Source organism: Cyprinodon variegatus, unplaced genomic scaffold (assembly GCF_000732505.1).
Source record: "Cyprinodon variegatus isolate N-32 unplaced genomic scaffold, C_variegatus-1.0 Scaffold934, whole genome shotgun sequence".
NCBI lineage: Eukaryota > Metazoa > Chordata > Actinopteri > Cyprinodontiformes > Cyprinodontidae > Cyprinodon > Cyprinodon variegatus.
In genome coordinates, this window is record NW_015151387.1 from 243,458 (window position 1) to 263,890 (window position 20,433).

Sequence of the window (20,433 nt, forward strand, 5' to 3'; positions counted from 1 at the left end):
AGGGACCCCTTTTTCATCATTTTGCTTCATTCTATCTCTATTCTCCCACTCTGCAAAATATGTTCAAAGTCTAACACTAGTGATTTTTCTCATAGTAGCTTCATCTGGTCTGTTCCTGTTTGGCTGTGACTCCATCCTGGAGAGAAATATCAGCTGTGCTGCTGCCATCAACATCTTTGTTTATAGATGTTGGAGCTTGGCCTGTTTATCAGTGTAGCCTTGTTTCTTTGACTGTGACTTTATGTGCTCTCTTCATCCTCTGACATGGGAGCTGGCTCGGAGCTCGTCTGCCTGGCTGTGTGTTTCCTGGACGGGGCTGCCTGTGGAGCTGGTTTACAGTTGCCTTTTGTATCTCTGCTTCTTTTTCTATGCCTGCTTCTGTGTCCTTGAACCCCAGTCTGCCTCAGCAGACAGCCGCTCACACTGAACCTGGTTCTGCTTGAGGTTTTTTTCCTGTTCAAAGGGAATTTTCCTCTCCACTGTCATTACAAATATGTTTGGTGTGAGGGATTGCTTTTGAGTCGAATCAATGAGTCGATGCAGTCGGCTGGTTTTCCTTAGATAGAAAACTTTGGACCAGTCTGACTATGATCTGGTTGAATAATCTCTGTAAAGGGCCCTGAGATTACAAGTGTTGTGAAAGGGCGCTATATAAATAATCTGAATTGAATTGAAGGTATGAATTCAGTCACAACATTTTTCCCGATCACTGCTTTTGAAATCAATACTTTTCGTAGGTGTATATTTGAATAGCACAGCCTGCTTCCAACGACATTACACCTTTACTGTATATTTACTTGGCTTCATGATTGAGAACCATCGTGTAAAAAATAACATTAGAACAATTAGGTTAAAATTTTTCAAAGCAAGTTTAAACGCAACACAAACTGGTGCAATTATAGATAAATATGTCAACCAATCATAAATTATAATCAAGTAAAAGTAGCAAAACTTTAAAATGCTTTTACCCAAGCACATTGAACAGTATTGTGTCATAAAACTACTCATTGTAGATTTTTATTTTTAAGTCACTTTAGTAAATAGATTATTTATCAGGTTATGTTTACCCCAACAGACATGTAAGCGATCAGCATCTTAGTTCTGAGGAGAGAAGATTAAAGTTATGGAGGAATCAGCCAGACCTATAATTCAATGGGAAACATGTAACAATGCAAGGAATGAAGAGGAATTACACAATATACAAACAGTGGTTTACAGTGTATAAAGCACATTTTATACAATTGAATTATCCTTTTCCTTCTTTCTTCCGGATCATTGACAAATTTAGCAAATTTTGATGTTTTTTGTGTTTGAAGATCAAAGGTTTTAGAAACTTTCTTTTAAATGTAACGCTATAGTGTTAAAGACAACCTTACCACAATCGATACACTTTTAAAGTCTGCATCATGGCACCATGTCCAGCATTATTCAGCAACATTACTAATGCACGAAACCTGGCTGATTGGAAGTAGCCTGTTTTATGAGTTTGTCTTTCTGTAATAGGATATTACAGTGAATGAAGTTTAATTAAGGAAATTCTCTGCTCACGCATCCCTAAGGCTATAATCTAAATTACAGGAATCGTTTGACAGGAATAAAAAAAAAAACCCAAACAGTGTGATAAAGCTGATGTAAGACGAGCCCAAAGGCTGCTGATAAACTGTATTTTATCACGAGGTTCAGTGAGGATGTTACATTTCCTGAAAGGCTGTTATTGGTTTGGCCCTCAGGTCACACTTTATTTTAACAAGACCATAAAAGTAATGTGATGCAAAACAGGTTTCAAACTGCCTTACACTGCTTTCACATGTTGCTGGAGAGCAATTGTCTGGGGGTTTTTTTCATGAAAAGTTGACAATGTCAAGTACACCCAATATGTTTATTTTGCTTTTCCACAAAAGACAAAATCCGAAAATACCCGAATTGTAAATAAGGAGGCGTGGGAAAGTCTGGCTTGAAAACATGAGGGAAGAGGGAGTGGAAAACAATGGACTTCCTGTCAAAGTGGCCCATCCCACATCCTTGAAGGGGAAATGTGATTGGTAAACCAATGATAAAAAAAGAGAGAGAATACATTTATAAAGAATCAGGGAAAAATAGGCTTCATTTCACTGATAGGCAAAACATCAGAGGAAAACAAAATGGAACAATTTAGGATAATTATTACAGTTATTGGACACATACTACAGAAGGTTTACATGCAATCAACAAACAAAAATTTATTGAATTATTTGTTCACCCATAAAATCTAAAAAAAAAAAAATGAATTTATGTGCTTAAACCACTTTGATGGACACAAATGTCTAAAATTGAGCTCCTCGACACCAACATGGTTTCTACAACCTTTGTGGAAGAAAAAGGTTGCTCTCATGACCACAAGACCTACATTTACAAATTCCAACACCTAAACATATGTTTTTATCGACAGTTATTTTAGCCCACAAGTTGTAGGTCCTGAACCTGTGGGGGAAAACAAGACACAAGTCCAGTTGAGATTTTTCATCAGCACTAAATATTCCAGCATAAATGGTTAATGGTTTTTGGTGATCGGAAATCATTGCAACCCACGTATAGTGTCAGCAAATTGACTATCTGATTTGAACTTCGTAGGAACTGGTTAAAGATGGCTGCCCTTCCTGCAATAACATTTCTTGTCCTCTGGGGACAGAACAAGGTCGTTTAATACATGGATGAGTGAGTTTCGTGTGGAAGACCTTTAATGGCATGCACAAAGACTTGACCTTAACCCACCTTTAGCATGAGCTAAAGACTGCCAGCTAGCCCTTACTTTACGACATCAGTGGCTGACCTCACAAATGCGCCTCTGGAAATAAAAAGAGTATAAATGACGCCCTAATCATTTAAGACTTCCCAAAGAAACAATTGAATTTCTTTAATCACACATAGGAGAAATTTACCTCTGCATTTAACTCATCAGTTGCTCTAACCAGTAGACCAACACTCCCTACAAGTAGTGTTTCTTTATTTCCAGAAATAGACTTAGACAGATTTTGTAATTTTGTTTACACAAGTGTAAAAACAAAAAGAAATTTTGTTTGCAAACAGCTCTCTGACAATTTCATCTTTTTTAAAAGTGCAGCCTTGAACAATAGTGAAAATGACAGTACATTTACAGTTCTAACATTTTTTTTGTGTGGTTGGAATGGTTGGAAACACAAAACTATAAACTAAATAAAGGTTACTCTCTATTAGTTTTGAACCTTGTTTGGGTATTTTGAATCACTGACCTTTGAGAACACCACATTTTATTGATCCAGGTGTATATTGAAGCTCCAGCTGAGTTAATCCTCCGCCATCATATTTCACCATTGTTCCCATTTATTTCTAGCAGAAAAGTGGCCAGACAGTATGATGGTGCCACCATCATGCTTTGAACCGCATAAATAAAGCTAAAGACATACATATTTAGACATCAAATAGAGCATAAATTAACCAACCAACCTGTATGAAAGTTTTAATAATTCTGTTTTAGGGATAAATAATTTAAGCAAGTTTACTGACATGTGGCAGTTTTTTTGTTTACATTTCTGTTAAGCTGTTATAAAATGTATGTTTGTAATGCCAAAAACTTTACTCTGCTTTTTCTCATCAGATATCCTGTTTTGACAGGTGCCTGGAAAGGTGCAGTTTACAGGGTTTTTACACAGAAAAGATAGAAAGCTCAAAAACACGTGAGCGTATGTGTGGGAGACGCCAATGAAGCAGCTGTGAATCAACAGGTGCTGATTTCCTGGAAAGTAATGGCTGCCTCTGAGTCATATCTGAATTCCTGCAATAACCACGCAGCTCAGTTTGCTCTCTTTTACAGCTTCACGTTTAGATCACGCTCAAATTTAAAGCACTCGACTTTATCAATGGTTTCCTCTGAATTTCAAGATATTCTCTCTAAATCTTCTCACGGAAATTTAGTTCCTGCTATAGACCAACCGGTAAATCAAATATATAAAAAATGGTCACATCTTACTCTGTTCCTTGGAAAGTAACACCAAGGTTTTTTATAAACAAAAGCACATAACAATAATGTGTGAAGATGTTAGCTAACTTTTTCGTTGTGTTGTGCACCTTCCTCTACTCATTTCCACAGTGACTTATCCCCACATCAGTTCTGAGAATGTGTTTGCAAGGGTTAATGTTCCACGTAGGCGGTGAGAGCCCTTTTGATACCATCAGAAAAGAAAAACAAGGAGAAAATTGGCAACATTTTCTTTTTTTTCCACCATAGAAAATACGATTACTGTTACAAACACGCAATGTGTCATTGATGCACATTGCTGCAACCTCATTATAACAGCTTTGTGTGCCTCTGATTAGCGTGTCAGCGCTAGCAAACCTGAAAGATCTGATGTTCAGTCAATAAGTTTCCCTCCTTGTTTTGATTTGGTTCTCCAAAGAGGTGGTATAACTGCAAATAAATCATATTCATTTCCTGAGTAAACACCATTACAGAAGGCCCAGGGGTGTCATGATATGGGGGCCAAGGCCACAATTAGTCACCTCTACCTGGTGATTTGATGGTTTTATTGATGGCTAGTTATCATAATTTATTAATAAATTAGAAAATTATGCTCTTTTCTGATATAGCGTTGTATTTTTTTGTTTCTTTGTAATTCATTCAGGAGTCTCCTAGCTAGAGAAAACTAGCAAAACTTTTTAAATGTATGTTAATGTACACATATATGAATATGATGTACAACCAAAACAGATTAAAGGTATAGTGGACTGTTTTTCTGGAAATGTAAGTATGAAAAGCTCAAGTCACTACCTGCTCTTTGAGCATCGTGTGAAAGAATCTCCCAAGCACTTTCTGGTTTAATTTCATTCTTGCAAGACCTTCTTCTAATAAGATTAGATTCCAGTCACTTAATTTGAGGGGATTTAATTGATCTCAGATAATAAAGTAAAAAATCTTGCCTTTATTGTTGATTAGGACCTATCATTTGAATCCCATATCAAAGAGGTTTCTAGAATTTACTTTTTTCATCTGCGGAATATTGCAAAAATGAGAAATCTCCTGTCCAGGGGTGATGCTGAGAAACTAGTCCATGCATTTGTTACTTCAAGGCTGGACTATTGTAATTCTTTACTATCAGGAAGTCCACAAGCTGTAGTTAAAAGTCTTCAGCTGATCCAAAATGCTGCAGCCAGAGTTCGGATGAAAATGAAAAAGAGAGATCATATCTCTCCTATCCTGGCTTCTCTTCATTGGCTTTCTGTTAAATCCAATGAAATTAAACACAGGTGCACTAGAGGGGCAACAACGAGACGACCATCAAAAACAGGAATAGTTTTACAGCTGAAGGCCACGGATATTTTTTCTACGCATCTTTTCTGACTCTTTTTCACCAGTTTTGCATTTGGCTAGGGTCACTGTCACTACTGTTAGCATGAGGTGCTACCTGGATCCTACAGAGGTTGCACAGGCAGTCCAACTCCTCCAGGATGGCACATCAATACGTGCCATTGGCAGAAGGTTTGCTGTGTCTCCCAGCACAATCTCAAGAGCATGGAGGAGATTCCAGGAGACAGGCAGTTACTCCAGGACAGCTGGACAGGGCCGTAGAAGGTCTACAACCCATCAGCAGGACCGGTATCTGCTCCTTTGTGCAAGGAGGAGCAGGAGGAGCACTGCCAGAGCCGTACAAAATGACCTCCAGCAGGCCACCGGTGTGAATGTCTCTGACCAAACAATCAGAAACAGACTTCACGAGGGTGGCCTAAGGGCCCGACGTCCTCTAGTGGGCCCTGTGCTCACTGCTCGGCACTGTGGAGCTCGATTGGCATTTGCAATAGAACACCAGAATTGGCAAGTCTGCCACTTTGATACCATTGATCGGCCTCCACACTCGCCTGACCAAAATCCAATAGAACACCTCTGGGACATTATGTTTCCATCCATCTGACGCCGCCAGATTGCACCTCAGACTGTCCAGGAGCTCAGTGATGCCCTGGTCCAGATCTGGGAGGAGATACCCAAGGACGCCATCCGTCGTCTCATTAGGAGCACGCCCCGACGTTATCAGGCAGGCTTACATGCACGTGGGGGCCATAAAATTACTGAATACCATTTTGAGTTGCTGCAATAAAATTTCAGCAAAATGGACTAGCCTGCCGCATCATTTTTTCACTGTAATTTTTGGGGTGTCTTTGAATTAAGCCCTCTGTAGGTTGATCATTTTCATTTCCATCAAATGATGTGGCATCCTGTTGTTCCTAACACATCACCCGGTCCATATCAGGATAAATAAACAGCATGATTTTTTTTCCCCCATTAAGATCTGATGTGTTTTCAAAGTGTTCCTTTCATTTTTTTTAGCAGTGTATTTATTTTCCCACTTAGTTACTTACTAATGAACTTACTGGAGTTAGTTCAATCTGTAACTCTCTGCTCTCTCTACTTTTTATCATCATAGTAGCTTCGTCTGGTCTGTTCCTGTTTGGCTGTGACACTATCCTGGAGAGAAATATCAGCTGTGGTGCTGCCATCAACACCTTTGTGTATAGATGTTCGAGATCGGCCTGTTTTTTAGAGTAGCCTAAAGGTCTCTGGTCAGTGAAAGGAAGCACACTTTTAGCATATGTTTGCTAGTCAGAGGTAGTGATGATTCCACTGCTGCTGGTGCTTCAGGAGTAGTAGAGCATTTTGGGGAAGGTTATTTAACCATTTCTTCAGTAGAGCAACAACATGCACAAAGTGACGTAAATGCCACAAAACACTACCATTAGTGTTTGCTCTCTAGTGTTGACTAGTGTTGGTACCATTGGCTTTAAGCTGTAATGCTGGCCTTCTTGGCACTATAGCATTATTCTATTAAGTGATTTTGTTGTTGAATTTTTCTGTTTCTGAGTTGCAGTTACGTATCCTGACTCAAACATGAAAGTTTGTGTATTCAATCCTTGGTTTTACTGTAGGCAGAGGCGCACCTTGTCAACAGGCAAACCAAGCAACTGCTTGGAGCCCCGAGCCGCTGGAGGCCCCCGACAGCCAGCTACTGTACACCCGGTAGATAAACAGCAACAGGCGAGCATGAAGTGGCAACGCTATAGTGACTGAGGAGATGCACAAATGCATATAAAAATTCCGATTGGATGGAATGTTGATTGACATTGGCTTTGCCCAGTCAAAATCCAGCCCAGCTTAGGTGGATGACTTCCCTTAATGAAAATGAACGTAGCCTAGCGAATGGGTGACGTTGTAGGCCTATCGTTCAGTAAATTGGAAAGCCATTATGTAACTAAGCTGAAGGATAATTATCCATTTTCCATGTCTCAAGAGAGACTTTCAGGACTGGCGCTTATTTCCATAGTGTGCGAAGGTTTTTGGATCTGGAGGACTTAGTGTCTGCATTTGCACAACCCAAGGCCCATAAGCAGCAATTCTGGAAGCAGTATAGGACCCAAATAATTTCACTACACTTACTATACTTCATATTTTGTACAAAGATTATATTGGATTTTTAAAGTAATTTACTGTTTTTTTTTATTTTATTATACATTTATTTTAATTTATTAGTTTATTCTTTCCTTTTATTCTTTTATATTTTCCAAAATAACAAGGTTGTTCATGTTTAGAACATTTGGAATAAAAAATAAGGTTTTATTTAATACATTTTTCATTGGTGTCAGATTATTTATAGCCTAACATAATGGTGATGAACACATTGGCAGTAGGGCCCCCTAGGATTTTTTGCTTGGGGCCCCCACAGACTCTAGAATCGCCTCTGACTGTAGGTTGGGTTTTATTACTATTCCCCGGTATGATGATTTGCCATTGAGGCATGACATGATATGACTATTTATAGCCCTAACCTTAGCAATACTTATTCAGTAAAATCTGTATTATCTTAATTCTATTACTATTACAGCTGTAAAATTACTTTATATTCCAACCTTGGAAATTAGAGTAGGTCCTATTGATTTGACTTAATCTTTTAAATTGAGCATTTAATTTTATGAAGTTATGCTTTCCATCTCAAATAAAAAAAAAAAACATAAGTATGTTGCCTGGAAGTTACTAAGGAATCGAAATAAATACAAAATAAAATCTAAATCTAACAAAAATATTTATCAAACTGGAGCTCCTCTGAGTAACTCTCTTATAATCACATTTAAACTTGATGAATTGGGAACAAAATACAGAAGAAAAATTATAGTCAGACTGATTTAATTGGTTTTACTTTGTTTTCATCAAGACAAGTGAGCTGCTTTGATGAACTTCTATAGCTCAGTGTGAAAAACAGCAGATCCCAGGCTGTTCTCTACATCCAGTCTGTTCCTCTGCTTGGTTTTTAAGTATGTCAAAGCTGAAGGTGAACTCAAACATAAGAAAAACGTACTTTTTGGTTGATAAAAGCTTGTTTAATTTTCCAGTTGGGTCCTCAGAAACCAAAACAGATCCCAGCCCTAATTAATCTTTTACCAAAGAAATCAATCATGTCAGTCAGAAAAGTGAAAAAATAAGAAAAACAAAGACATAAAGCTAGGTTTTTATTCTTTATTTTATTTATTATTTCTATTTAGATTATTGTTTTATGCAAAATAATATTCTTAAAAAATTCAGGCAAAGAAAATATTTCGGTAGGTGATATTTACTCATTCAAACCATGCGATTACTTCCTTTGAAAATAGACTTCCTTTGATAACCTACAAATGACTTAGTGGATAGAACATAAAACTGGAACAAGAAGTTTGACTTTTAAATTAACTGTAGGTGAGTCTCTCTGATTCATTTTTAATTAAAACAAGTCTCTCTATGCAATGAAGATACTCAGGGAGGGTTCCCAAAACTTTCACACAACAGTGGAGATACTTCACAATATTATTACTCAAGTACAACAAAAAAGGTACATATCAGTAAAATACTTTACTTTTTTTTCCCTTTGGTAATTGTAATTAGTTTCTACCCACATTGGCAAATGTTTCTTTTCCGTTTATATTTTCTGTATAGCCCTGTGGTTATTGTTATCTTGTTTTAAAAGTGTTTCCATACACCATAGAGTTTGAGCACAGTCAAAAAGTTTCACTGTGACAAATTTCTGCCGGTTGATCAATATGACACAGTGCAGCAAAGAGTAGAAACAAAACTCCTCTAGCGATGAGCCAAGGTGACAGGACTGAGTCATGGCTTTACTGCCCCCGAAACATCAAAAGCCACACAGTTCTACCAGCATTTCCTGGGTGATCAGCTATGCGGTGGTGCAAGAAAATAAAACAAAAAGCCCTTAGAGATTTCTAATTTAAACAAGTTTCTTATTGCACTTTAACATAAATTTTTTTTTCTGAACATAACCCAAAAACAAGCATAAACATCCTTTTTTCAGGAGCTCAGAGGTTTGGACTCAGAATTCAGACGAGACAGACAGTGAAACTTCAAAGGAGTTTATTGAATAAGCTGCGTGCAGCTGCTAATCAGCTGGCGCAGGTTCACTGGATACACTGCGGGGATATAAATATTTCTGAAGCGACCAACCTGGCAAAGTTCAGTCTGAGCTCAGAAGGAGGAGTGAAGTCCAGAGTAGCTGAGCTCCGCAGCTTGAAACTGAGCCTGAACCAGAGATCCAGGAGGGAAGATGAGCAGCAACCAGCAGCAGCCAGAGCACACAGAGAAAATGAGGGATCCAGGAAGGATAATCCAATCCGTGGTCTGAAGACGGGTCCAAGGACGGCAACTGGTAAAATCCAGAGAAACAGAAAAGGCAAAATAGAGCAGAGCAGGGGCGGCCAAAACTCAGAAGTCCGGGGGCAGAAACAGGTCAATATCAGGCAGAACAAACACAGAGAAACGCTAGAACTAGGCTCGCTGGAAGCTCGAATAATCTGTCACCATGGGCTGTGAACTGGTGGCATAAATATCAGAAGGAACAGGTGGATCTGATAAGAGATAATTAGGCTGGGGTGGAGCGAAGCAGATAAGAGGAGAAGGAGTAAAACCCAGCCCATGGTGCCAAGATCATGACACCTTTGAAAGAGAAAAGAAAAGAGAAAACATGGCCATCACTTTTTCTTTTTGATATCAAAAGGTTTGAAATATGTGCATATCTATATATGCATTTGATGTGAAAGGCATATCAAACTGCCCAAAAAAGGCCAGACAAGGAGAAGACCTCTGTGGACATTTTGCAGATCTGATTGATTCTGTTGATATGAGATATGGAGCCTAGGCGGAAGTTCAACTGAAGAAACGAACTGCTCTCCTACATCCACCTGCGACACAGCCAATCAGCTTTGAACCATGCCTCCAGGGAAGCCAATGCCGATTGGCTGAACTTTGGATGCCGATCCAAAGTTCATCTTAAAAGATCTCCGATACGCACTTACCTGCTCCCGTGAGCAGGCGGCAGTTGCGCTGTGTGACTTAATTCAGGCCACACCATTTCAACCCACCTCCAGCCCCTCCTCCACCATCGTAGCTAAAGCTTCATCAGAGCGTCATTCCTCCCCGACTCTTACTGCGTTTCCTGTCTCATCTCAACCAGTCCGGCAGAAAACCGCCATGTTGAGCCTGGCTCTGCCAGAGGTTTCTTACCAATGGGGAGTTTTTCCTCTCCACTGTCGCTTCATGCTTGCTCATCGTGGACAGGTTTTCTCAACCTGTGTTAACCAACTAGACTACCATCTTCCAGGTCCCTGATAGAAGCTCTAGTATCAGCTCACGCAGTCCACTGGATCTCCCCATAAAGCTCAGCAGACCGTCTCGCTAACCAGCAGTCTGATCAACTTCATCTATCTCCACTCCACCACCAGTTTCAGGCCTGGGGGGGAAACAGCCCTATTCTTTGCTCCTGTCCATGCATATATATCAAAATTTAGCGCTATGTTTCCTGCAGGGGTCTGAGCACCAAAGACAAAGTAATTGTATCAATATATTTCTCCTAATTGTCTTTTCTTTTCATGTGAGTTTTTCAAATTACTTCACAGGTTTGTGGAAAGACACAAGAAGAAAGCGCCTGATGAGCAAAAACCATGTGACGGTAGCAGCAACATGCTGTGGGGATGATGCAGAGTGATCCTGGGCAAAACTTGACCTTCCAGCAGACAACAGAGGTTTGTTTTCAGAGTGGTCAGGAACAGTCAAAGCCTGAGTCCAGTTCCAAATCTTTGGCAAAACTACACTATGAGCAGAATTATTAGGCAAGTTGTATTTTTGAGGATTATTTTTATTATTGGGCCACAATGTGTTCTCAATCAAACCAAAAGACTCCTTAAAAGCAAAGTTTCATAATTTTGGAAGTGATGTGTTTTTTTTTTTTTTATTTATTTTTATTTTTTTAGATCTGGCCATATTATGAGGATGTGGCTAATGGCTTCCTGGCAGCTTCATGCTTGATCCTTCTAAATTCATGGGGAGTTATTTTGCATCTTCTTTTTCCAACACGCTTCTTGCGCCCCTGTTGGCTATTTGCCATGAACTGATTGATTGTGCGATGATCCCGCTTCAAAAGCTTGGCAATTTCCAAACTGCTCCACCCATCTGACGATTTTTGACTTTCCAGAGTCTGTCAAATCTCTTTTCTGACCCATTTTGCTAAAGGAAAGGAAGTTGCCAAATAATTAAGCACACCTTATAAAGGGTGTTGATGTCATTAGGCCACACCCCTTCTCATTACAGAGATGCAGACCACCTGATTTACTTAATTGGTAGTTGGCTTTCAAGCCTATACAGCAGAGGGCAGGGCAGGACTGGAGTTGCTCTTCCGGTGGAGGCGGCCACGTGAGATTTGTGAGCGAAGTGCAAAGTTGATAGGAGTTGAAAACTTTTCGGCAGTTTGCATATACTGTACAATGTACAGTATATGCCACACTCAATGTACAGTGTACATTGAGTGTGGCTTCCACATCAGGTGGAAATGGTGGAGAGGAAATGGAGTGGAGGATGTCTAGGTCTTCAAGAAGAAAGCGTGAAATTAGGCGAAGAGAGGAAAGGGATAGAAGTTGGTCAGATGAGAGTGAGGTTAGAGAGGAAAGAAGTAAAAAGACAAAAACAAACACAAGCGCAGGGAGAGCAAGCAAATGGGGAAGAGGAGTGGAAAGTTACAGTCGAGTTTAAACAAGAGGGAGGATAGTTACATCCCATAAAACTATCTAAAGTGATTGAGAAGGAAATTGGACGAAACAAGTCAGCCAGGATAATGAACAACCGGAAGATATTAATTTATGCCGTTCGCAAAAAACAACAAGAAAAGATTCTCAATATGACAACTCTTGTAGGTGAAAGAATCAAAACATACATCCCTGGCATGACAGTTGATGAAATCAAACAAGAAATAAAAGTAGGAAAAATAAGTGAAGCAACAAGGATTAAACACAAGAGATGGAGTTGTTAAAGACACCATAGCAATTATATTGCAGTTTGAAAATGTGATTCCAGAATCTGTGCAGATTGGCGACATAAACCTCAGGGTGAGAGAGAACATTCCCAACCCAATAAGATATTTTGTTGGTCAAAGAATGTGTCATGTAGCTAAGGAGTGCAAAGGGAAAATTAGGTGTGCATGTGCAAGGTGTGGAGGTTCACATGAATATGGAACGTGTGATAAAGATGCCTAAGTTAAATGTTGTAACTGTGGGGAGAACATAGTGCAGCATATGGTGGAAGCGTAGTACAGAGGGAGGCAAGACAAGCACAAAGAATTAAAAAAACAGAAGGTTTCATATGCTGAGGCATTCAAGAAAGATAGAAAAGAAAGTTCAAAGAACTTGGGGAATAAAGTTACATGTCATGGAGAGATAAATCAGGAAAATAATGACTCACAAAGAAAACAGAATAAAAACATTATCAATTCAACAGATGAACCCTATGCATGCAAGCATACAGTAAGTCACATTATTAATGTTACAGTGGAAATGAAAAAGAAAAGTGATAAAATCAAAACTATTGCAGAAGCACCAGGACAGTTCCTAGACATGAAGGAGGTCCATGCGGATAAAATTCACGAACTTCTGAGTGCAGCTGGAAATTATCAATATATTTAATAAAATCTCAGGATCAATTAAAAGAAGAGAAGTTTGGTGTGGTGACTTCAATGCACATAATAGTAAAGGAAGCAGACAGACTGACAATAATGGTAAAATAGTGGAAGAAATGATGGATGAAAGGTCACTGGTGTCCCTGAATAATAGTCAGGGAACAAAAATAGACATATATAAAGGAACTCTGTCATGTCTTGATTTAACATTAGTATCCAGTTCAATCATTAGCTCTTGTGAATGGGGTGTGAGGGGAGAGTCCACAATAGGAAGTGATCATTATGCTGTTAGCATAATCATTAAAGATAATTTATTAAGACAAGAGGAACTTAAAATAACAAGATGGTGCATTAATAAAGCTAAATGGCAAATTTTTAAAACATTATGTGTCATTTAGTGACATTAAAAGCAAATGTATATGAGTGCACTAAACAGGTAACAGAACATATACTAAATGCTGCAGAACTTAGTATTCCAAAAACAATAATTAAAGGAAAGACAAAAATGCTGGAATTGTAGCAGAGCAATTAAAGAACGAAATAAAGCATTTAAAATGCTACAGAAAAATTTGACTGGGAAAAATCAGAAAAAAAAAAAAGAAATGGGCAGAGGCTCGTAAACCAATTAAAGAGGCGAAGAAGGAAACTTGGAGAAATTACTGTTCTTCCATAGGAGCAGGAGTTCAATTACAAAATGTTTGGTCAATGTTTAAGAAGATGGGTGGGAAAAGAAGACAAATAAGAATTCCAGCACTAATTAGCTGTCAAGGAACTGTGGTGTTAAATAAAGAGAAGGCAGCTGTTCTGGGTGAGGCTTTTGCAGCAGTGTATAGAGGGGAGCACCTAGGAAATATTCATAGGAATCAAAAAGAACAAAAACTCAAAGAATTTAATTATATTTACAAAAAGACAGATCGGTTTCAGCAATAGAGGAAGAAATAAGTATGAATGAAATAAAAACAGCTATTAAAGATGATAGGAGATGATAATCTATGTTATGCAATGTTTTAAAGATTATCGGAATCAACATTAAAATGAATATTACAACTTTTTAATCAAATTTGAAGAGAAGATGAAGACAACTTATATTGTCTAATATAAGTTGTATATTAGACAATTGTATTATAGTTATTTATAAATTAAAAAGGCTTTGGGAAAGCAAAATAAAGATCAGATTCCATTTGGGAAAGGTAAATCAATAATTAAAAAGAAACAGAATTATGGCAAAAAAAATATGGGATGAAGATCAGAAAGGAAGATTATATAGGGTTCAAAAATCTGTAATTGTTAAAAATTATGGAGAAACAGAAGGGAAGAGATAATTTATACTAGATTAAGAATTGGACCCAACTACTTGAATGAGTTATTGTTTGTACTAGGGAAGAGAAATAATGATTTATGAGAGGGTTCTGAAAGAAAAGAAAATGTGAATCATGTTTTGATGGATTGCATTAAAGGGGAACGCCGTTTTTCTTTACATTGGGCCTTGATTTTACGTTATTACATCATGTTCTACTCACCCATTTGAGTTTATTGTCATTTGGAGCCATTCTGAAGATATTCCATTAATCTGAATCGTTCAATTCCATTTGGAGAGCGAGATCATCTGTGGTAGCAGCATTAGACATCTTCCAGGCATGTGAGGAAAACTAGCAGCAGTTCAGAGGACAGGATGAATGAACGGTAGCCGGTGCGCATGGATGACGGGGGACAGTGATTCACCTACATGTTCTGAATGCTGGCGTACCATAAAGAATAAATTATGAAAAATTTAGTTTGTGCCTTCAAGTCGTTGCCCATAGGAAGACGTTACTTGGATATTACAAAACTGAATATCTTCAAAACAGCTCCAAATGACACAAAACTAATATGGGTGAGTAGAACATGATGTAATAACGTAAAATCAAGGGGCCAATGTAAAAAAAAAACGCTGTTTCCCTTATGCAACTGAAAGAGAGAGGATGAGGAAAGTAATTACCGGTATGGAAAAAGGGAGAGAATTAAGTATTAAAGGTATTTTAGGGACAGATGGAGATAGGGAGGAAAATTTGGTTATTAATAAAGTATTGTTTTTATTTTTACATAAAACAAAAATAAAAAATAGAATATAGTAGTTGGAACTATAGAGCTACACACTCATGTACAGCAGGTGGCGGTATGCACATATAAGTTATTTGTAATCCCCCAATCTAACAAAGAAAAAGAAGCCTATACAGCTTGCATGAAAAGGATGATGTGCTCAAAATACTCAATTGCCTAATAATTCTGCACAGTGTATAAATGAGCACTTTTTTTAAAAAATAGCAGTGTGGCAACTGGCAAACACTGGCTGCGCTCTGCATGCAGCCTTTTTTTTTTGTTTTTTTGGCTGGCTGGAGCTTGATGCTACTGATGTCAACACAGGCGTGTATTACCCTACAAAGCTATAACTGGGGTATTAATTGACGAAATATATATATATATTTTTAGAAGTATTTAGTCAGAAGTCCTGAAAATGAAAGGATGCAGAACTTTTTTGGTCATGATCTTATAGAAAAAAATCTTTTTTGTTCAATTTCTCATTTCTGCACTTTTGTGTCAATCTACCATGACATAAAATACAAGTGTAATTTGACAGTGTGTAAAAGCTAGAGTGGAACAACCATAATCAAATATATCAGAATTCAAAAACATTTATCATTTTAATCCATAAAATAGATAAGATGTTGATCAGATACTCGTAGATTGAAAAAACAAACAAACATTTTAAAATCTATTATGATGTAGATTTCACTATTTGAATATTCCAAGTAATTAATACACAGTGGCACATTTGATTTTGTTTAGATTAAACAGCACAATATGTATGTAGAAAAATAAAAGAAAAAAGATGTTGGAAAAATGGTGAAAGTCAATAAAAAGGAATTTATTTGCATATGTGAAATTTAAAACATTTCAATTCAACAGTGAACCATAAAAGACCATCAAAACAGACTATAATCAGCAACTGAGTCTCTGACACTGAACCTTTAAGAACAGCAACAGCAAGCAACTGTTGATTTACTGACGATTAACTAATGACCTGCTAAAACTGCCTGTTATGCTGTTGATTAACAGTTGCTTGAAACCCTCAAACCCACATTTGGTAACGAAAAGTTTGATGCCCGATTCAACTGCGATGAAAATGCAGAAGGAAATTTCTTGACCACAAGTTTGAAGTTCTGCATATTTTAACTCAACTTCTGGAGGTAAAAGGTGTACATGTCAGCATGGCTCTACTAATCTGCACTTTGAAGGGATCCAGAGCATTAATTAAAATCAATAGTTAGTCTTTGAAGAGACATTCTTAAGAGCTTCCCATTTGCTGCCAACATGTAGGGTCCCTCATTTAACAATTGAAATCCATCTTAACTCAGATTTCCATAGTTGTCTCCTTTATTGGCTTCTGATTCAAGAAGTTCAAGGTGTCCTTATTGTCCTGACTTGGAGTGGACAGGTGCTCTAACTCGTAGCCACCGCTTTTGTTGGCAGGCCGCACTTCACTGGAGACTTTTTTCTGCTTCAGGATCTGCTCCAGCTGCTGGCTGGCGTACCCTGGCTTGGTGGTGAGGGGTCCTACAGGAACCTCCATCCCCAGTATGTCAGTGACCATGTAAGGGCGCAGCCAACCAACCAGGGGGGTGCTTCCCGGGGTGTAGTGGGTCTGCCGGTGATAGAAGAGAAGTCCGTCCACCTGCAGAGCTCAGAGCAGTAACCTATTAATTACACTGCGTCACAAATGAAAAATAATCTGAGAAAAGGGGTGAGTGAAGAATTGTTCTTACACTGAAGCTATACTCGGCTCCCAGGGCTTTCTGAATGGCTTCTGCTGTGCAGCCGGTGCTTTGAAGGCTCAAAAACCGAAACTGTTGGGACCAAAGAAAACAGAAACAAAACCCTCAGAATTGAACTCCTACAGTGTTGTATAAGGGGATCATCAAGAGGACCATAACCTCTGCTGGAGTCTTACAAAGCCTTACTAATTTATATATTTAGACACGCTTTTCTGTATGTTCGCTAAGGGTTAAAACAATTATTCAGATTAATCAATTATTGAAATAATCTTCAACTAATTTATTAATTGATTAATGGTTAACCGGTGAGTAGAGACTTTAACTGACATAGGAACCCACCTTAGGTAGCAATTATACCACACAAAAAAAGTAAAAATTTAGCATTTATGATAAAAATCTTTTTTTACTCAAGTGGAAAAGTTTTAGTTTTACCTGGTTTAGTACCGCAAAATATCTTCTGTAAGGAAAATTTTCCTATCTGATTATTAATCGATTAATAATAAAAAAAAATAATCGAGTTAAAAAAAAATGAACAAAAAGTTATTTCTCCGCAATTTTCCAGCTAGTTTATCCTAATAAAATCTGAACTTATGTGAATGAGAGCAGCATTTTCCAGACGTCAGCTATAGTTTATGAAAAAGCACAGAAAATGAATCAGAAGGAAATAAAGAGATTAAGAGTTTGTTCCAAACGCCAATGACAACCAATAAACACTTGGGTATCATAATCAAATTATTATTAGACTTTATTTCAAGTATAAGTGAGAAATAACTTGATAATACTGGGCCTGGGATCTGAGTTCAGATATTTATGATTATCTCTGAAAGTGAAATAATTCAGTTTATTGTGTGAAGTGAACCTAGAACTAGTTATCAATAAGACTAAACTGCATCACTTCAAAGCTACTGAAGACTTACTTTGCAAACAAGATCAACTGTCATGAGATTTATGAATTCACAAACTCCCTAATCTTGCCAGGAGCGTTCAGATGCATTAGTCTTGATTCATAAATGTTTTGTATGATATCACCAGAAACAAAAGGCTGAAGCAAAATAAAGTGGATGCACCAGTGGTACCATCTGTAGACTTCTATATTCAGCTGGTTTTAGTGAGAATGTCCACTATTTCCTTTTGAAAACGAGCAAAGAGAAGCGATTTTCGCCTTTGTGGATGGGAAGATGTTTACCATTCCTTCAGAACGGATTTGGTTAGAGTTTGATCTATCAGTTAACACCACTAGTTGTGAAACAAATCAAGAATGTGATACATCACAGCTGCTACTGTCATTGGCTAAAAGCTCGACATGGAGGCAAGTACCACTTGGGCAATAACCCAATTAGCTTGAAGAATTGTACTAAATGTCCCTCCCTTTTGCGAACGCTTTCCACAAGAGGCGTTCCAGATGGATTTGTCTGGCTTATGTAGGTTAACTTAAAATTAAAGGAAATATCAGAGATGACTTTAGGAGAAGAGCCTTTATCTCAGACCAAATACCCACCGGGTTGCGTTTGGCGATCTCCGATAAGCCATCCGTCTCCTCGACCTTCGACTGCAGCCAGTAGAAGCGGAACTCGGTCTGTTGGTGGGAAAACAAGCACAGTGAAAAACAGGAGTTTTACACTTCTTTGCCTTTATTTTCAAATAGACAAATAGATTGACAGGTTTTACTGGGATGCTGAGGGTTAGAGGAAAGTCTTACTGGGCAGTCGTAGACTGGGTGACCTCTCCAACACATGACATCCAGGATGTAGAACGTTCTGTCCACCTCACTGTAAATGCAGTCCAAGATTGTGTAGTCTAGCCAAAGAGAGGACAAGCCAATGAAATTTAAACATCTGTATAGACTTCATTCACTACCTGAAAACTCAATCTGACCTGTTAGTTAAATAACCAGTTCATTAAAAATCTTTAATATTCTCTGCTTCAGAAAATCAATGACTTATATCATTTAGAAGAATTTCCTCCTCAGTCAAAGAAAATAGTAAAGCAAGAGGGTAAAAAATAGGTCAAAAACAAAACAAGAAAAGCACTTCTTTTTAAAAAGTCCAAAGGTAAAACTAAAAAAACTCATCCATCCAGACTGCAGACGTTCCTTTCCTAATTACACCAACCTGATGAATGTCCAACAAAGACTGCACCGATTATATTATGCCAGCCTTTATGGGTTTTTCTGGGGTTTTTTAAGCAACAAAACCAGATACCAACAGCAGACATCTTGATCAGACCATTAAAAAGCTCTTCAGCCTTCAACCTTCCTTGAAATTAATTGGAGTGGCTCAAGAAGACCTCATTCAAGACTGGTGTCAATTTATATGTTTGATAATTTTTCTCATTCATTTTATAAACAATCGAGTAATATAAGGAACATCAAGCGATTTTCACTCAGAAACAGAGTTGTGCTTTTTTGTTCAATAAAACTTGGTTAAATTAAGCAAGTGCTGCTGGAGAATGTTTCCCTTTATGTTGCTGCAGACAGACTTGAGCATAGTACTACAGACTTTTCCTGATCTGCAGTTTTCAAAGGGGCCTCCTTAGAAATATAGAGGGAATATAAGAAAAGATTTGTAAAAAGGGATATCTAATCGTTCATGTTTTATGTTACAAAACATGATATATCTTCTGAATACTGAGCTGGTTCTCCTGTCAAAAGCAAAGTTGGACAGAGAATCCGCCTTGGATGACAGGGTACTGAATGCATTTTTAAAAACATGAGTCTGGTTTCTATCTTTAAAGATACTTAAACTAAAAATCGAGCAAGTCTATAACAAAGGACAAAAGGACAATAGGATAAAAATATATATAAAACAAATTAATGTAATCATAACATTAAATAATTTAATAGTATTTATTGAAATGTACCATTGACATAAAATGTATTATTAAATAGTTAAATGTTGCTTTAAAATATACAATGTAATTTAAAAAGACATTTATTTATGTTAGGTTTATTCTTTATAAATCATGTGCATTGTTATTCTGTTAGCCGGATTAGAAGGCCTTCTTTCACATGGTGGATGTCACTGTGCGTACGGAGGTCATCTAATCGGGACAGCCTTCATGTCTTTAGAAATACACAGGATATGGGCACATCTTGGAGTCGGACTGATAGAGGAGAGCTATGTGTAATCCTCAGCAATAGAGGCAAGATGCATAAAGGTCAGGGCATGGATGGTGTGTCAGTTTCTGATACGAACAGCTGAGCATCCACCTGATGCAAAACACGGACTCATGAGGTATAAGAAGGAGGAGATGACCTTGTTCAGGGCTCAATCTTTGCCCGACACTCTCTGACGTTTTTTAGCCCACAGCTGTGCATACTCCAAGCAATTTCTCTGTCCTGTAACGACCTGACCTAGAATAAACGCTTTTACTTTTTTACTCCTGTTTTAGTCTTTTTTTATACGGTTTTACCCAGTTTGAGTTAAAAGTAGTAAATAACTTGCTCCCAGAAGGGAAGTTCTGAGGCGCAGCCGCTTTCAGGGGGACCTAACTTCCATATTTAACTTTTACATATACATTTTATTATTTTAACTAATTTATTTAATGGTGTATACATCTTATTTTTTATATATATATATATATATATATATATATATATATATATATATATATATATATATATATATATATATATATAT

The 20,433-nt window shown here is 37.8% G+C and overlaps 1 protein-coding gene across 2 annotated transcripts in view; it reads right to left on the minus strand.

The window, feature by feature from the left end:
- Positions 1-15,833: 15,833 nt before the first annotated feature.
- The window catches only part of snupn (snurportin 1), a 21,189-nt gene continuing 16,589 nt past the window's right edge, over positions 15,834-20,433 (minus strand). The window contains exons 6-9 of one of the 2 annotated variants that reach the window (XM_015398435.1): positions 18,495-18,592; positions 18,294-18,371; positions 16,787-16,867; positions 15,834-16,695 (exon numbers count right to left, since the gene is read on the minus strand). In XM_015398435.1, coding sequence (XP_015253921.1) covers positions 16,375-16,695; positions 16,787-16,867; positions 18,294-18,371; positions 18,495-18,592 — 578 coding nt within the window. In that variant the 3' untranslated portion in view covers positions 15,834-16,374. The remainder of the gene's footprint in view (positions 16,696-16,786; positions 16,868-18,293; positions 18,372-18,494; positions 18,593-20,433) is intronic. The other variant, XM_015398434.1, reaches the window with a different exon arrangement.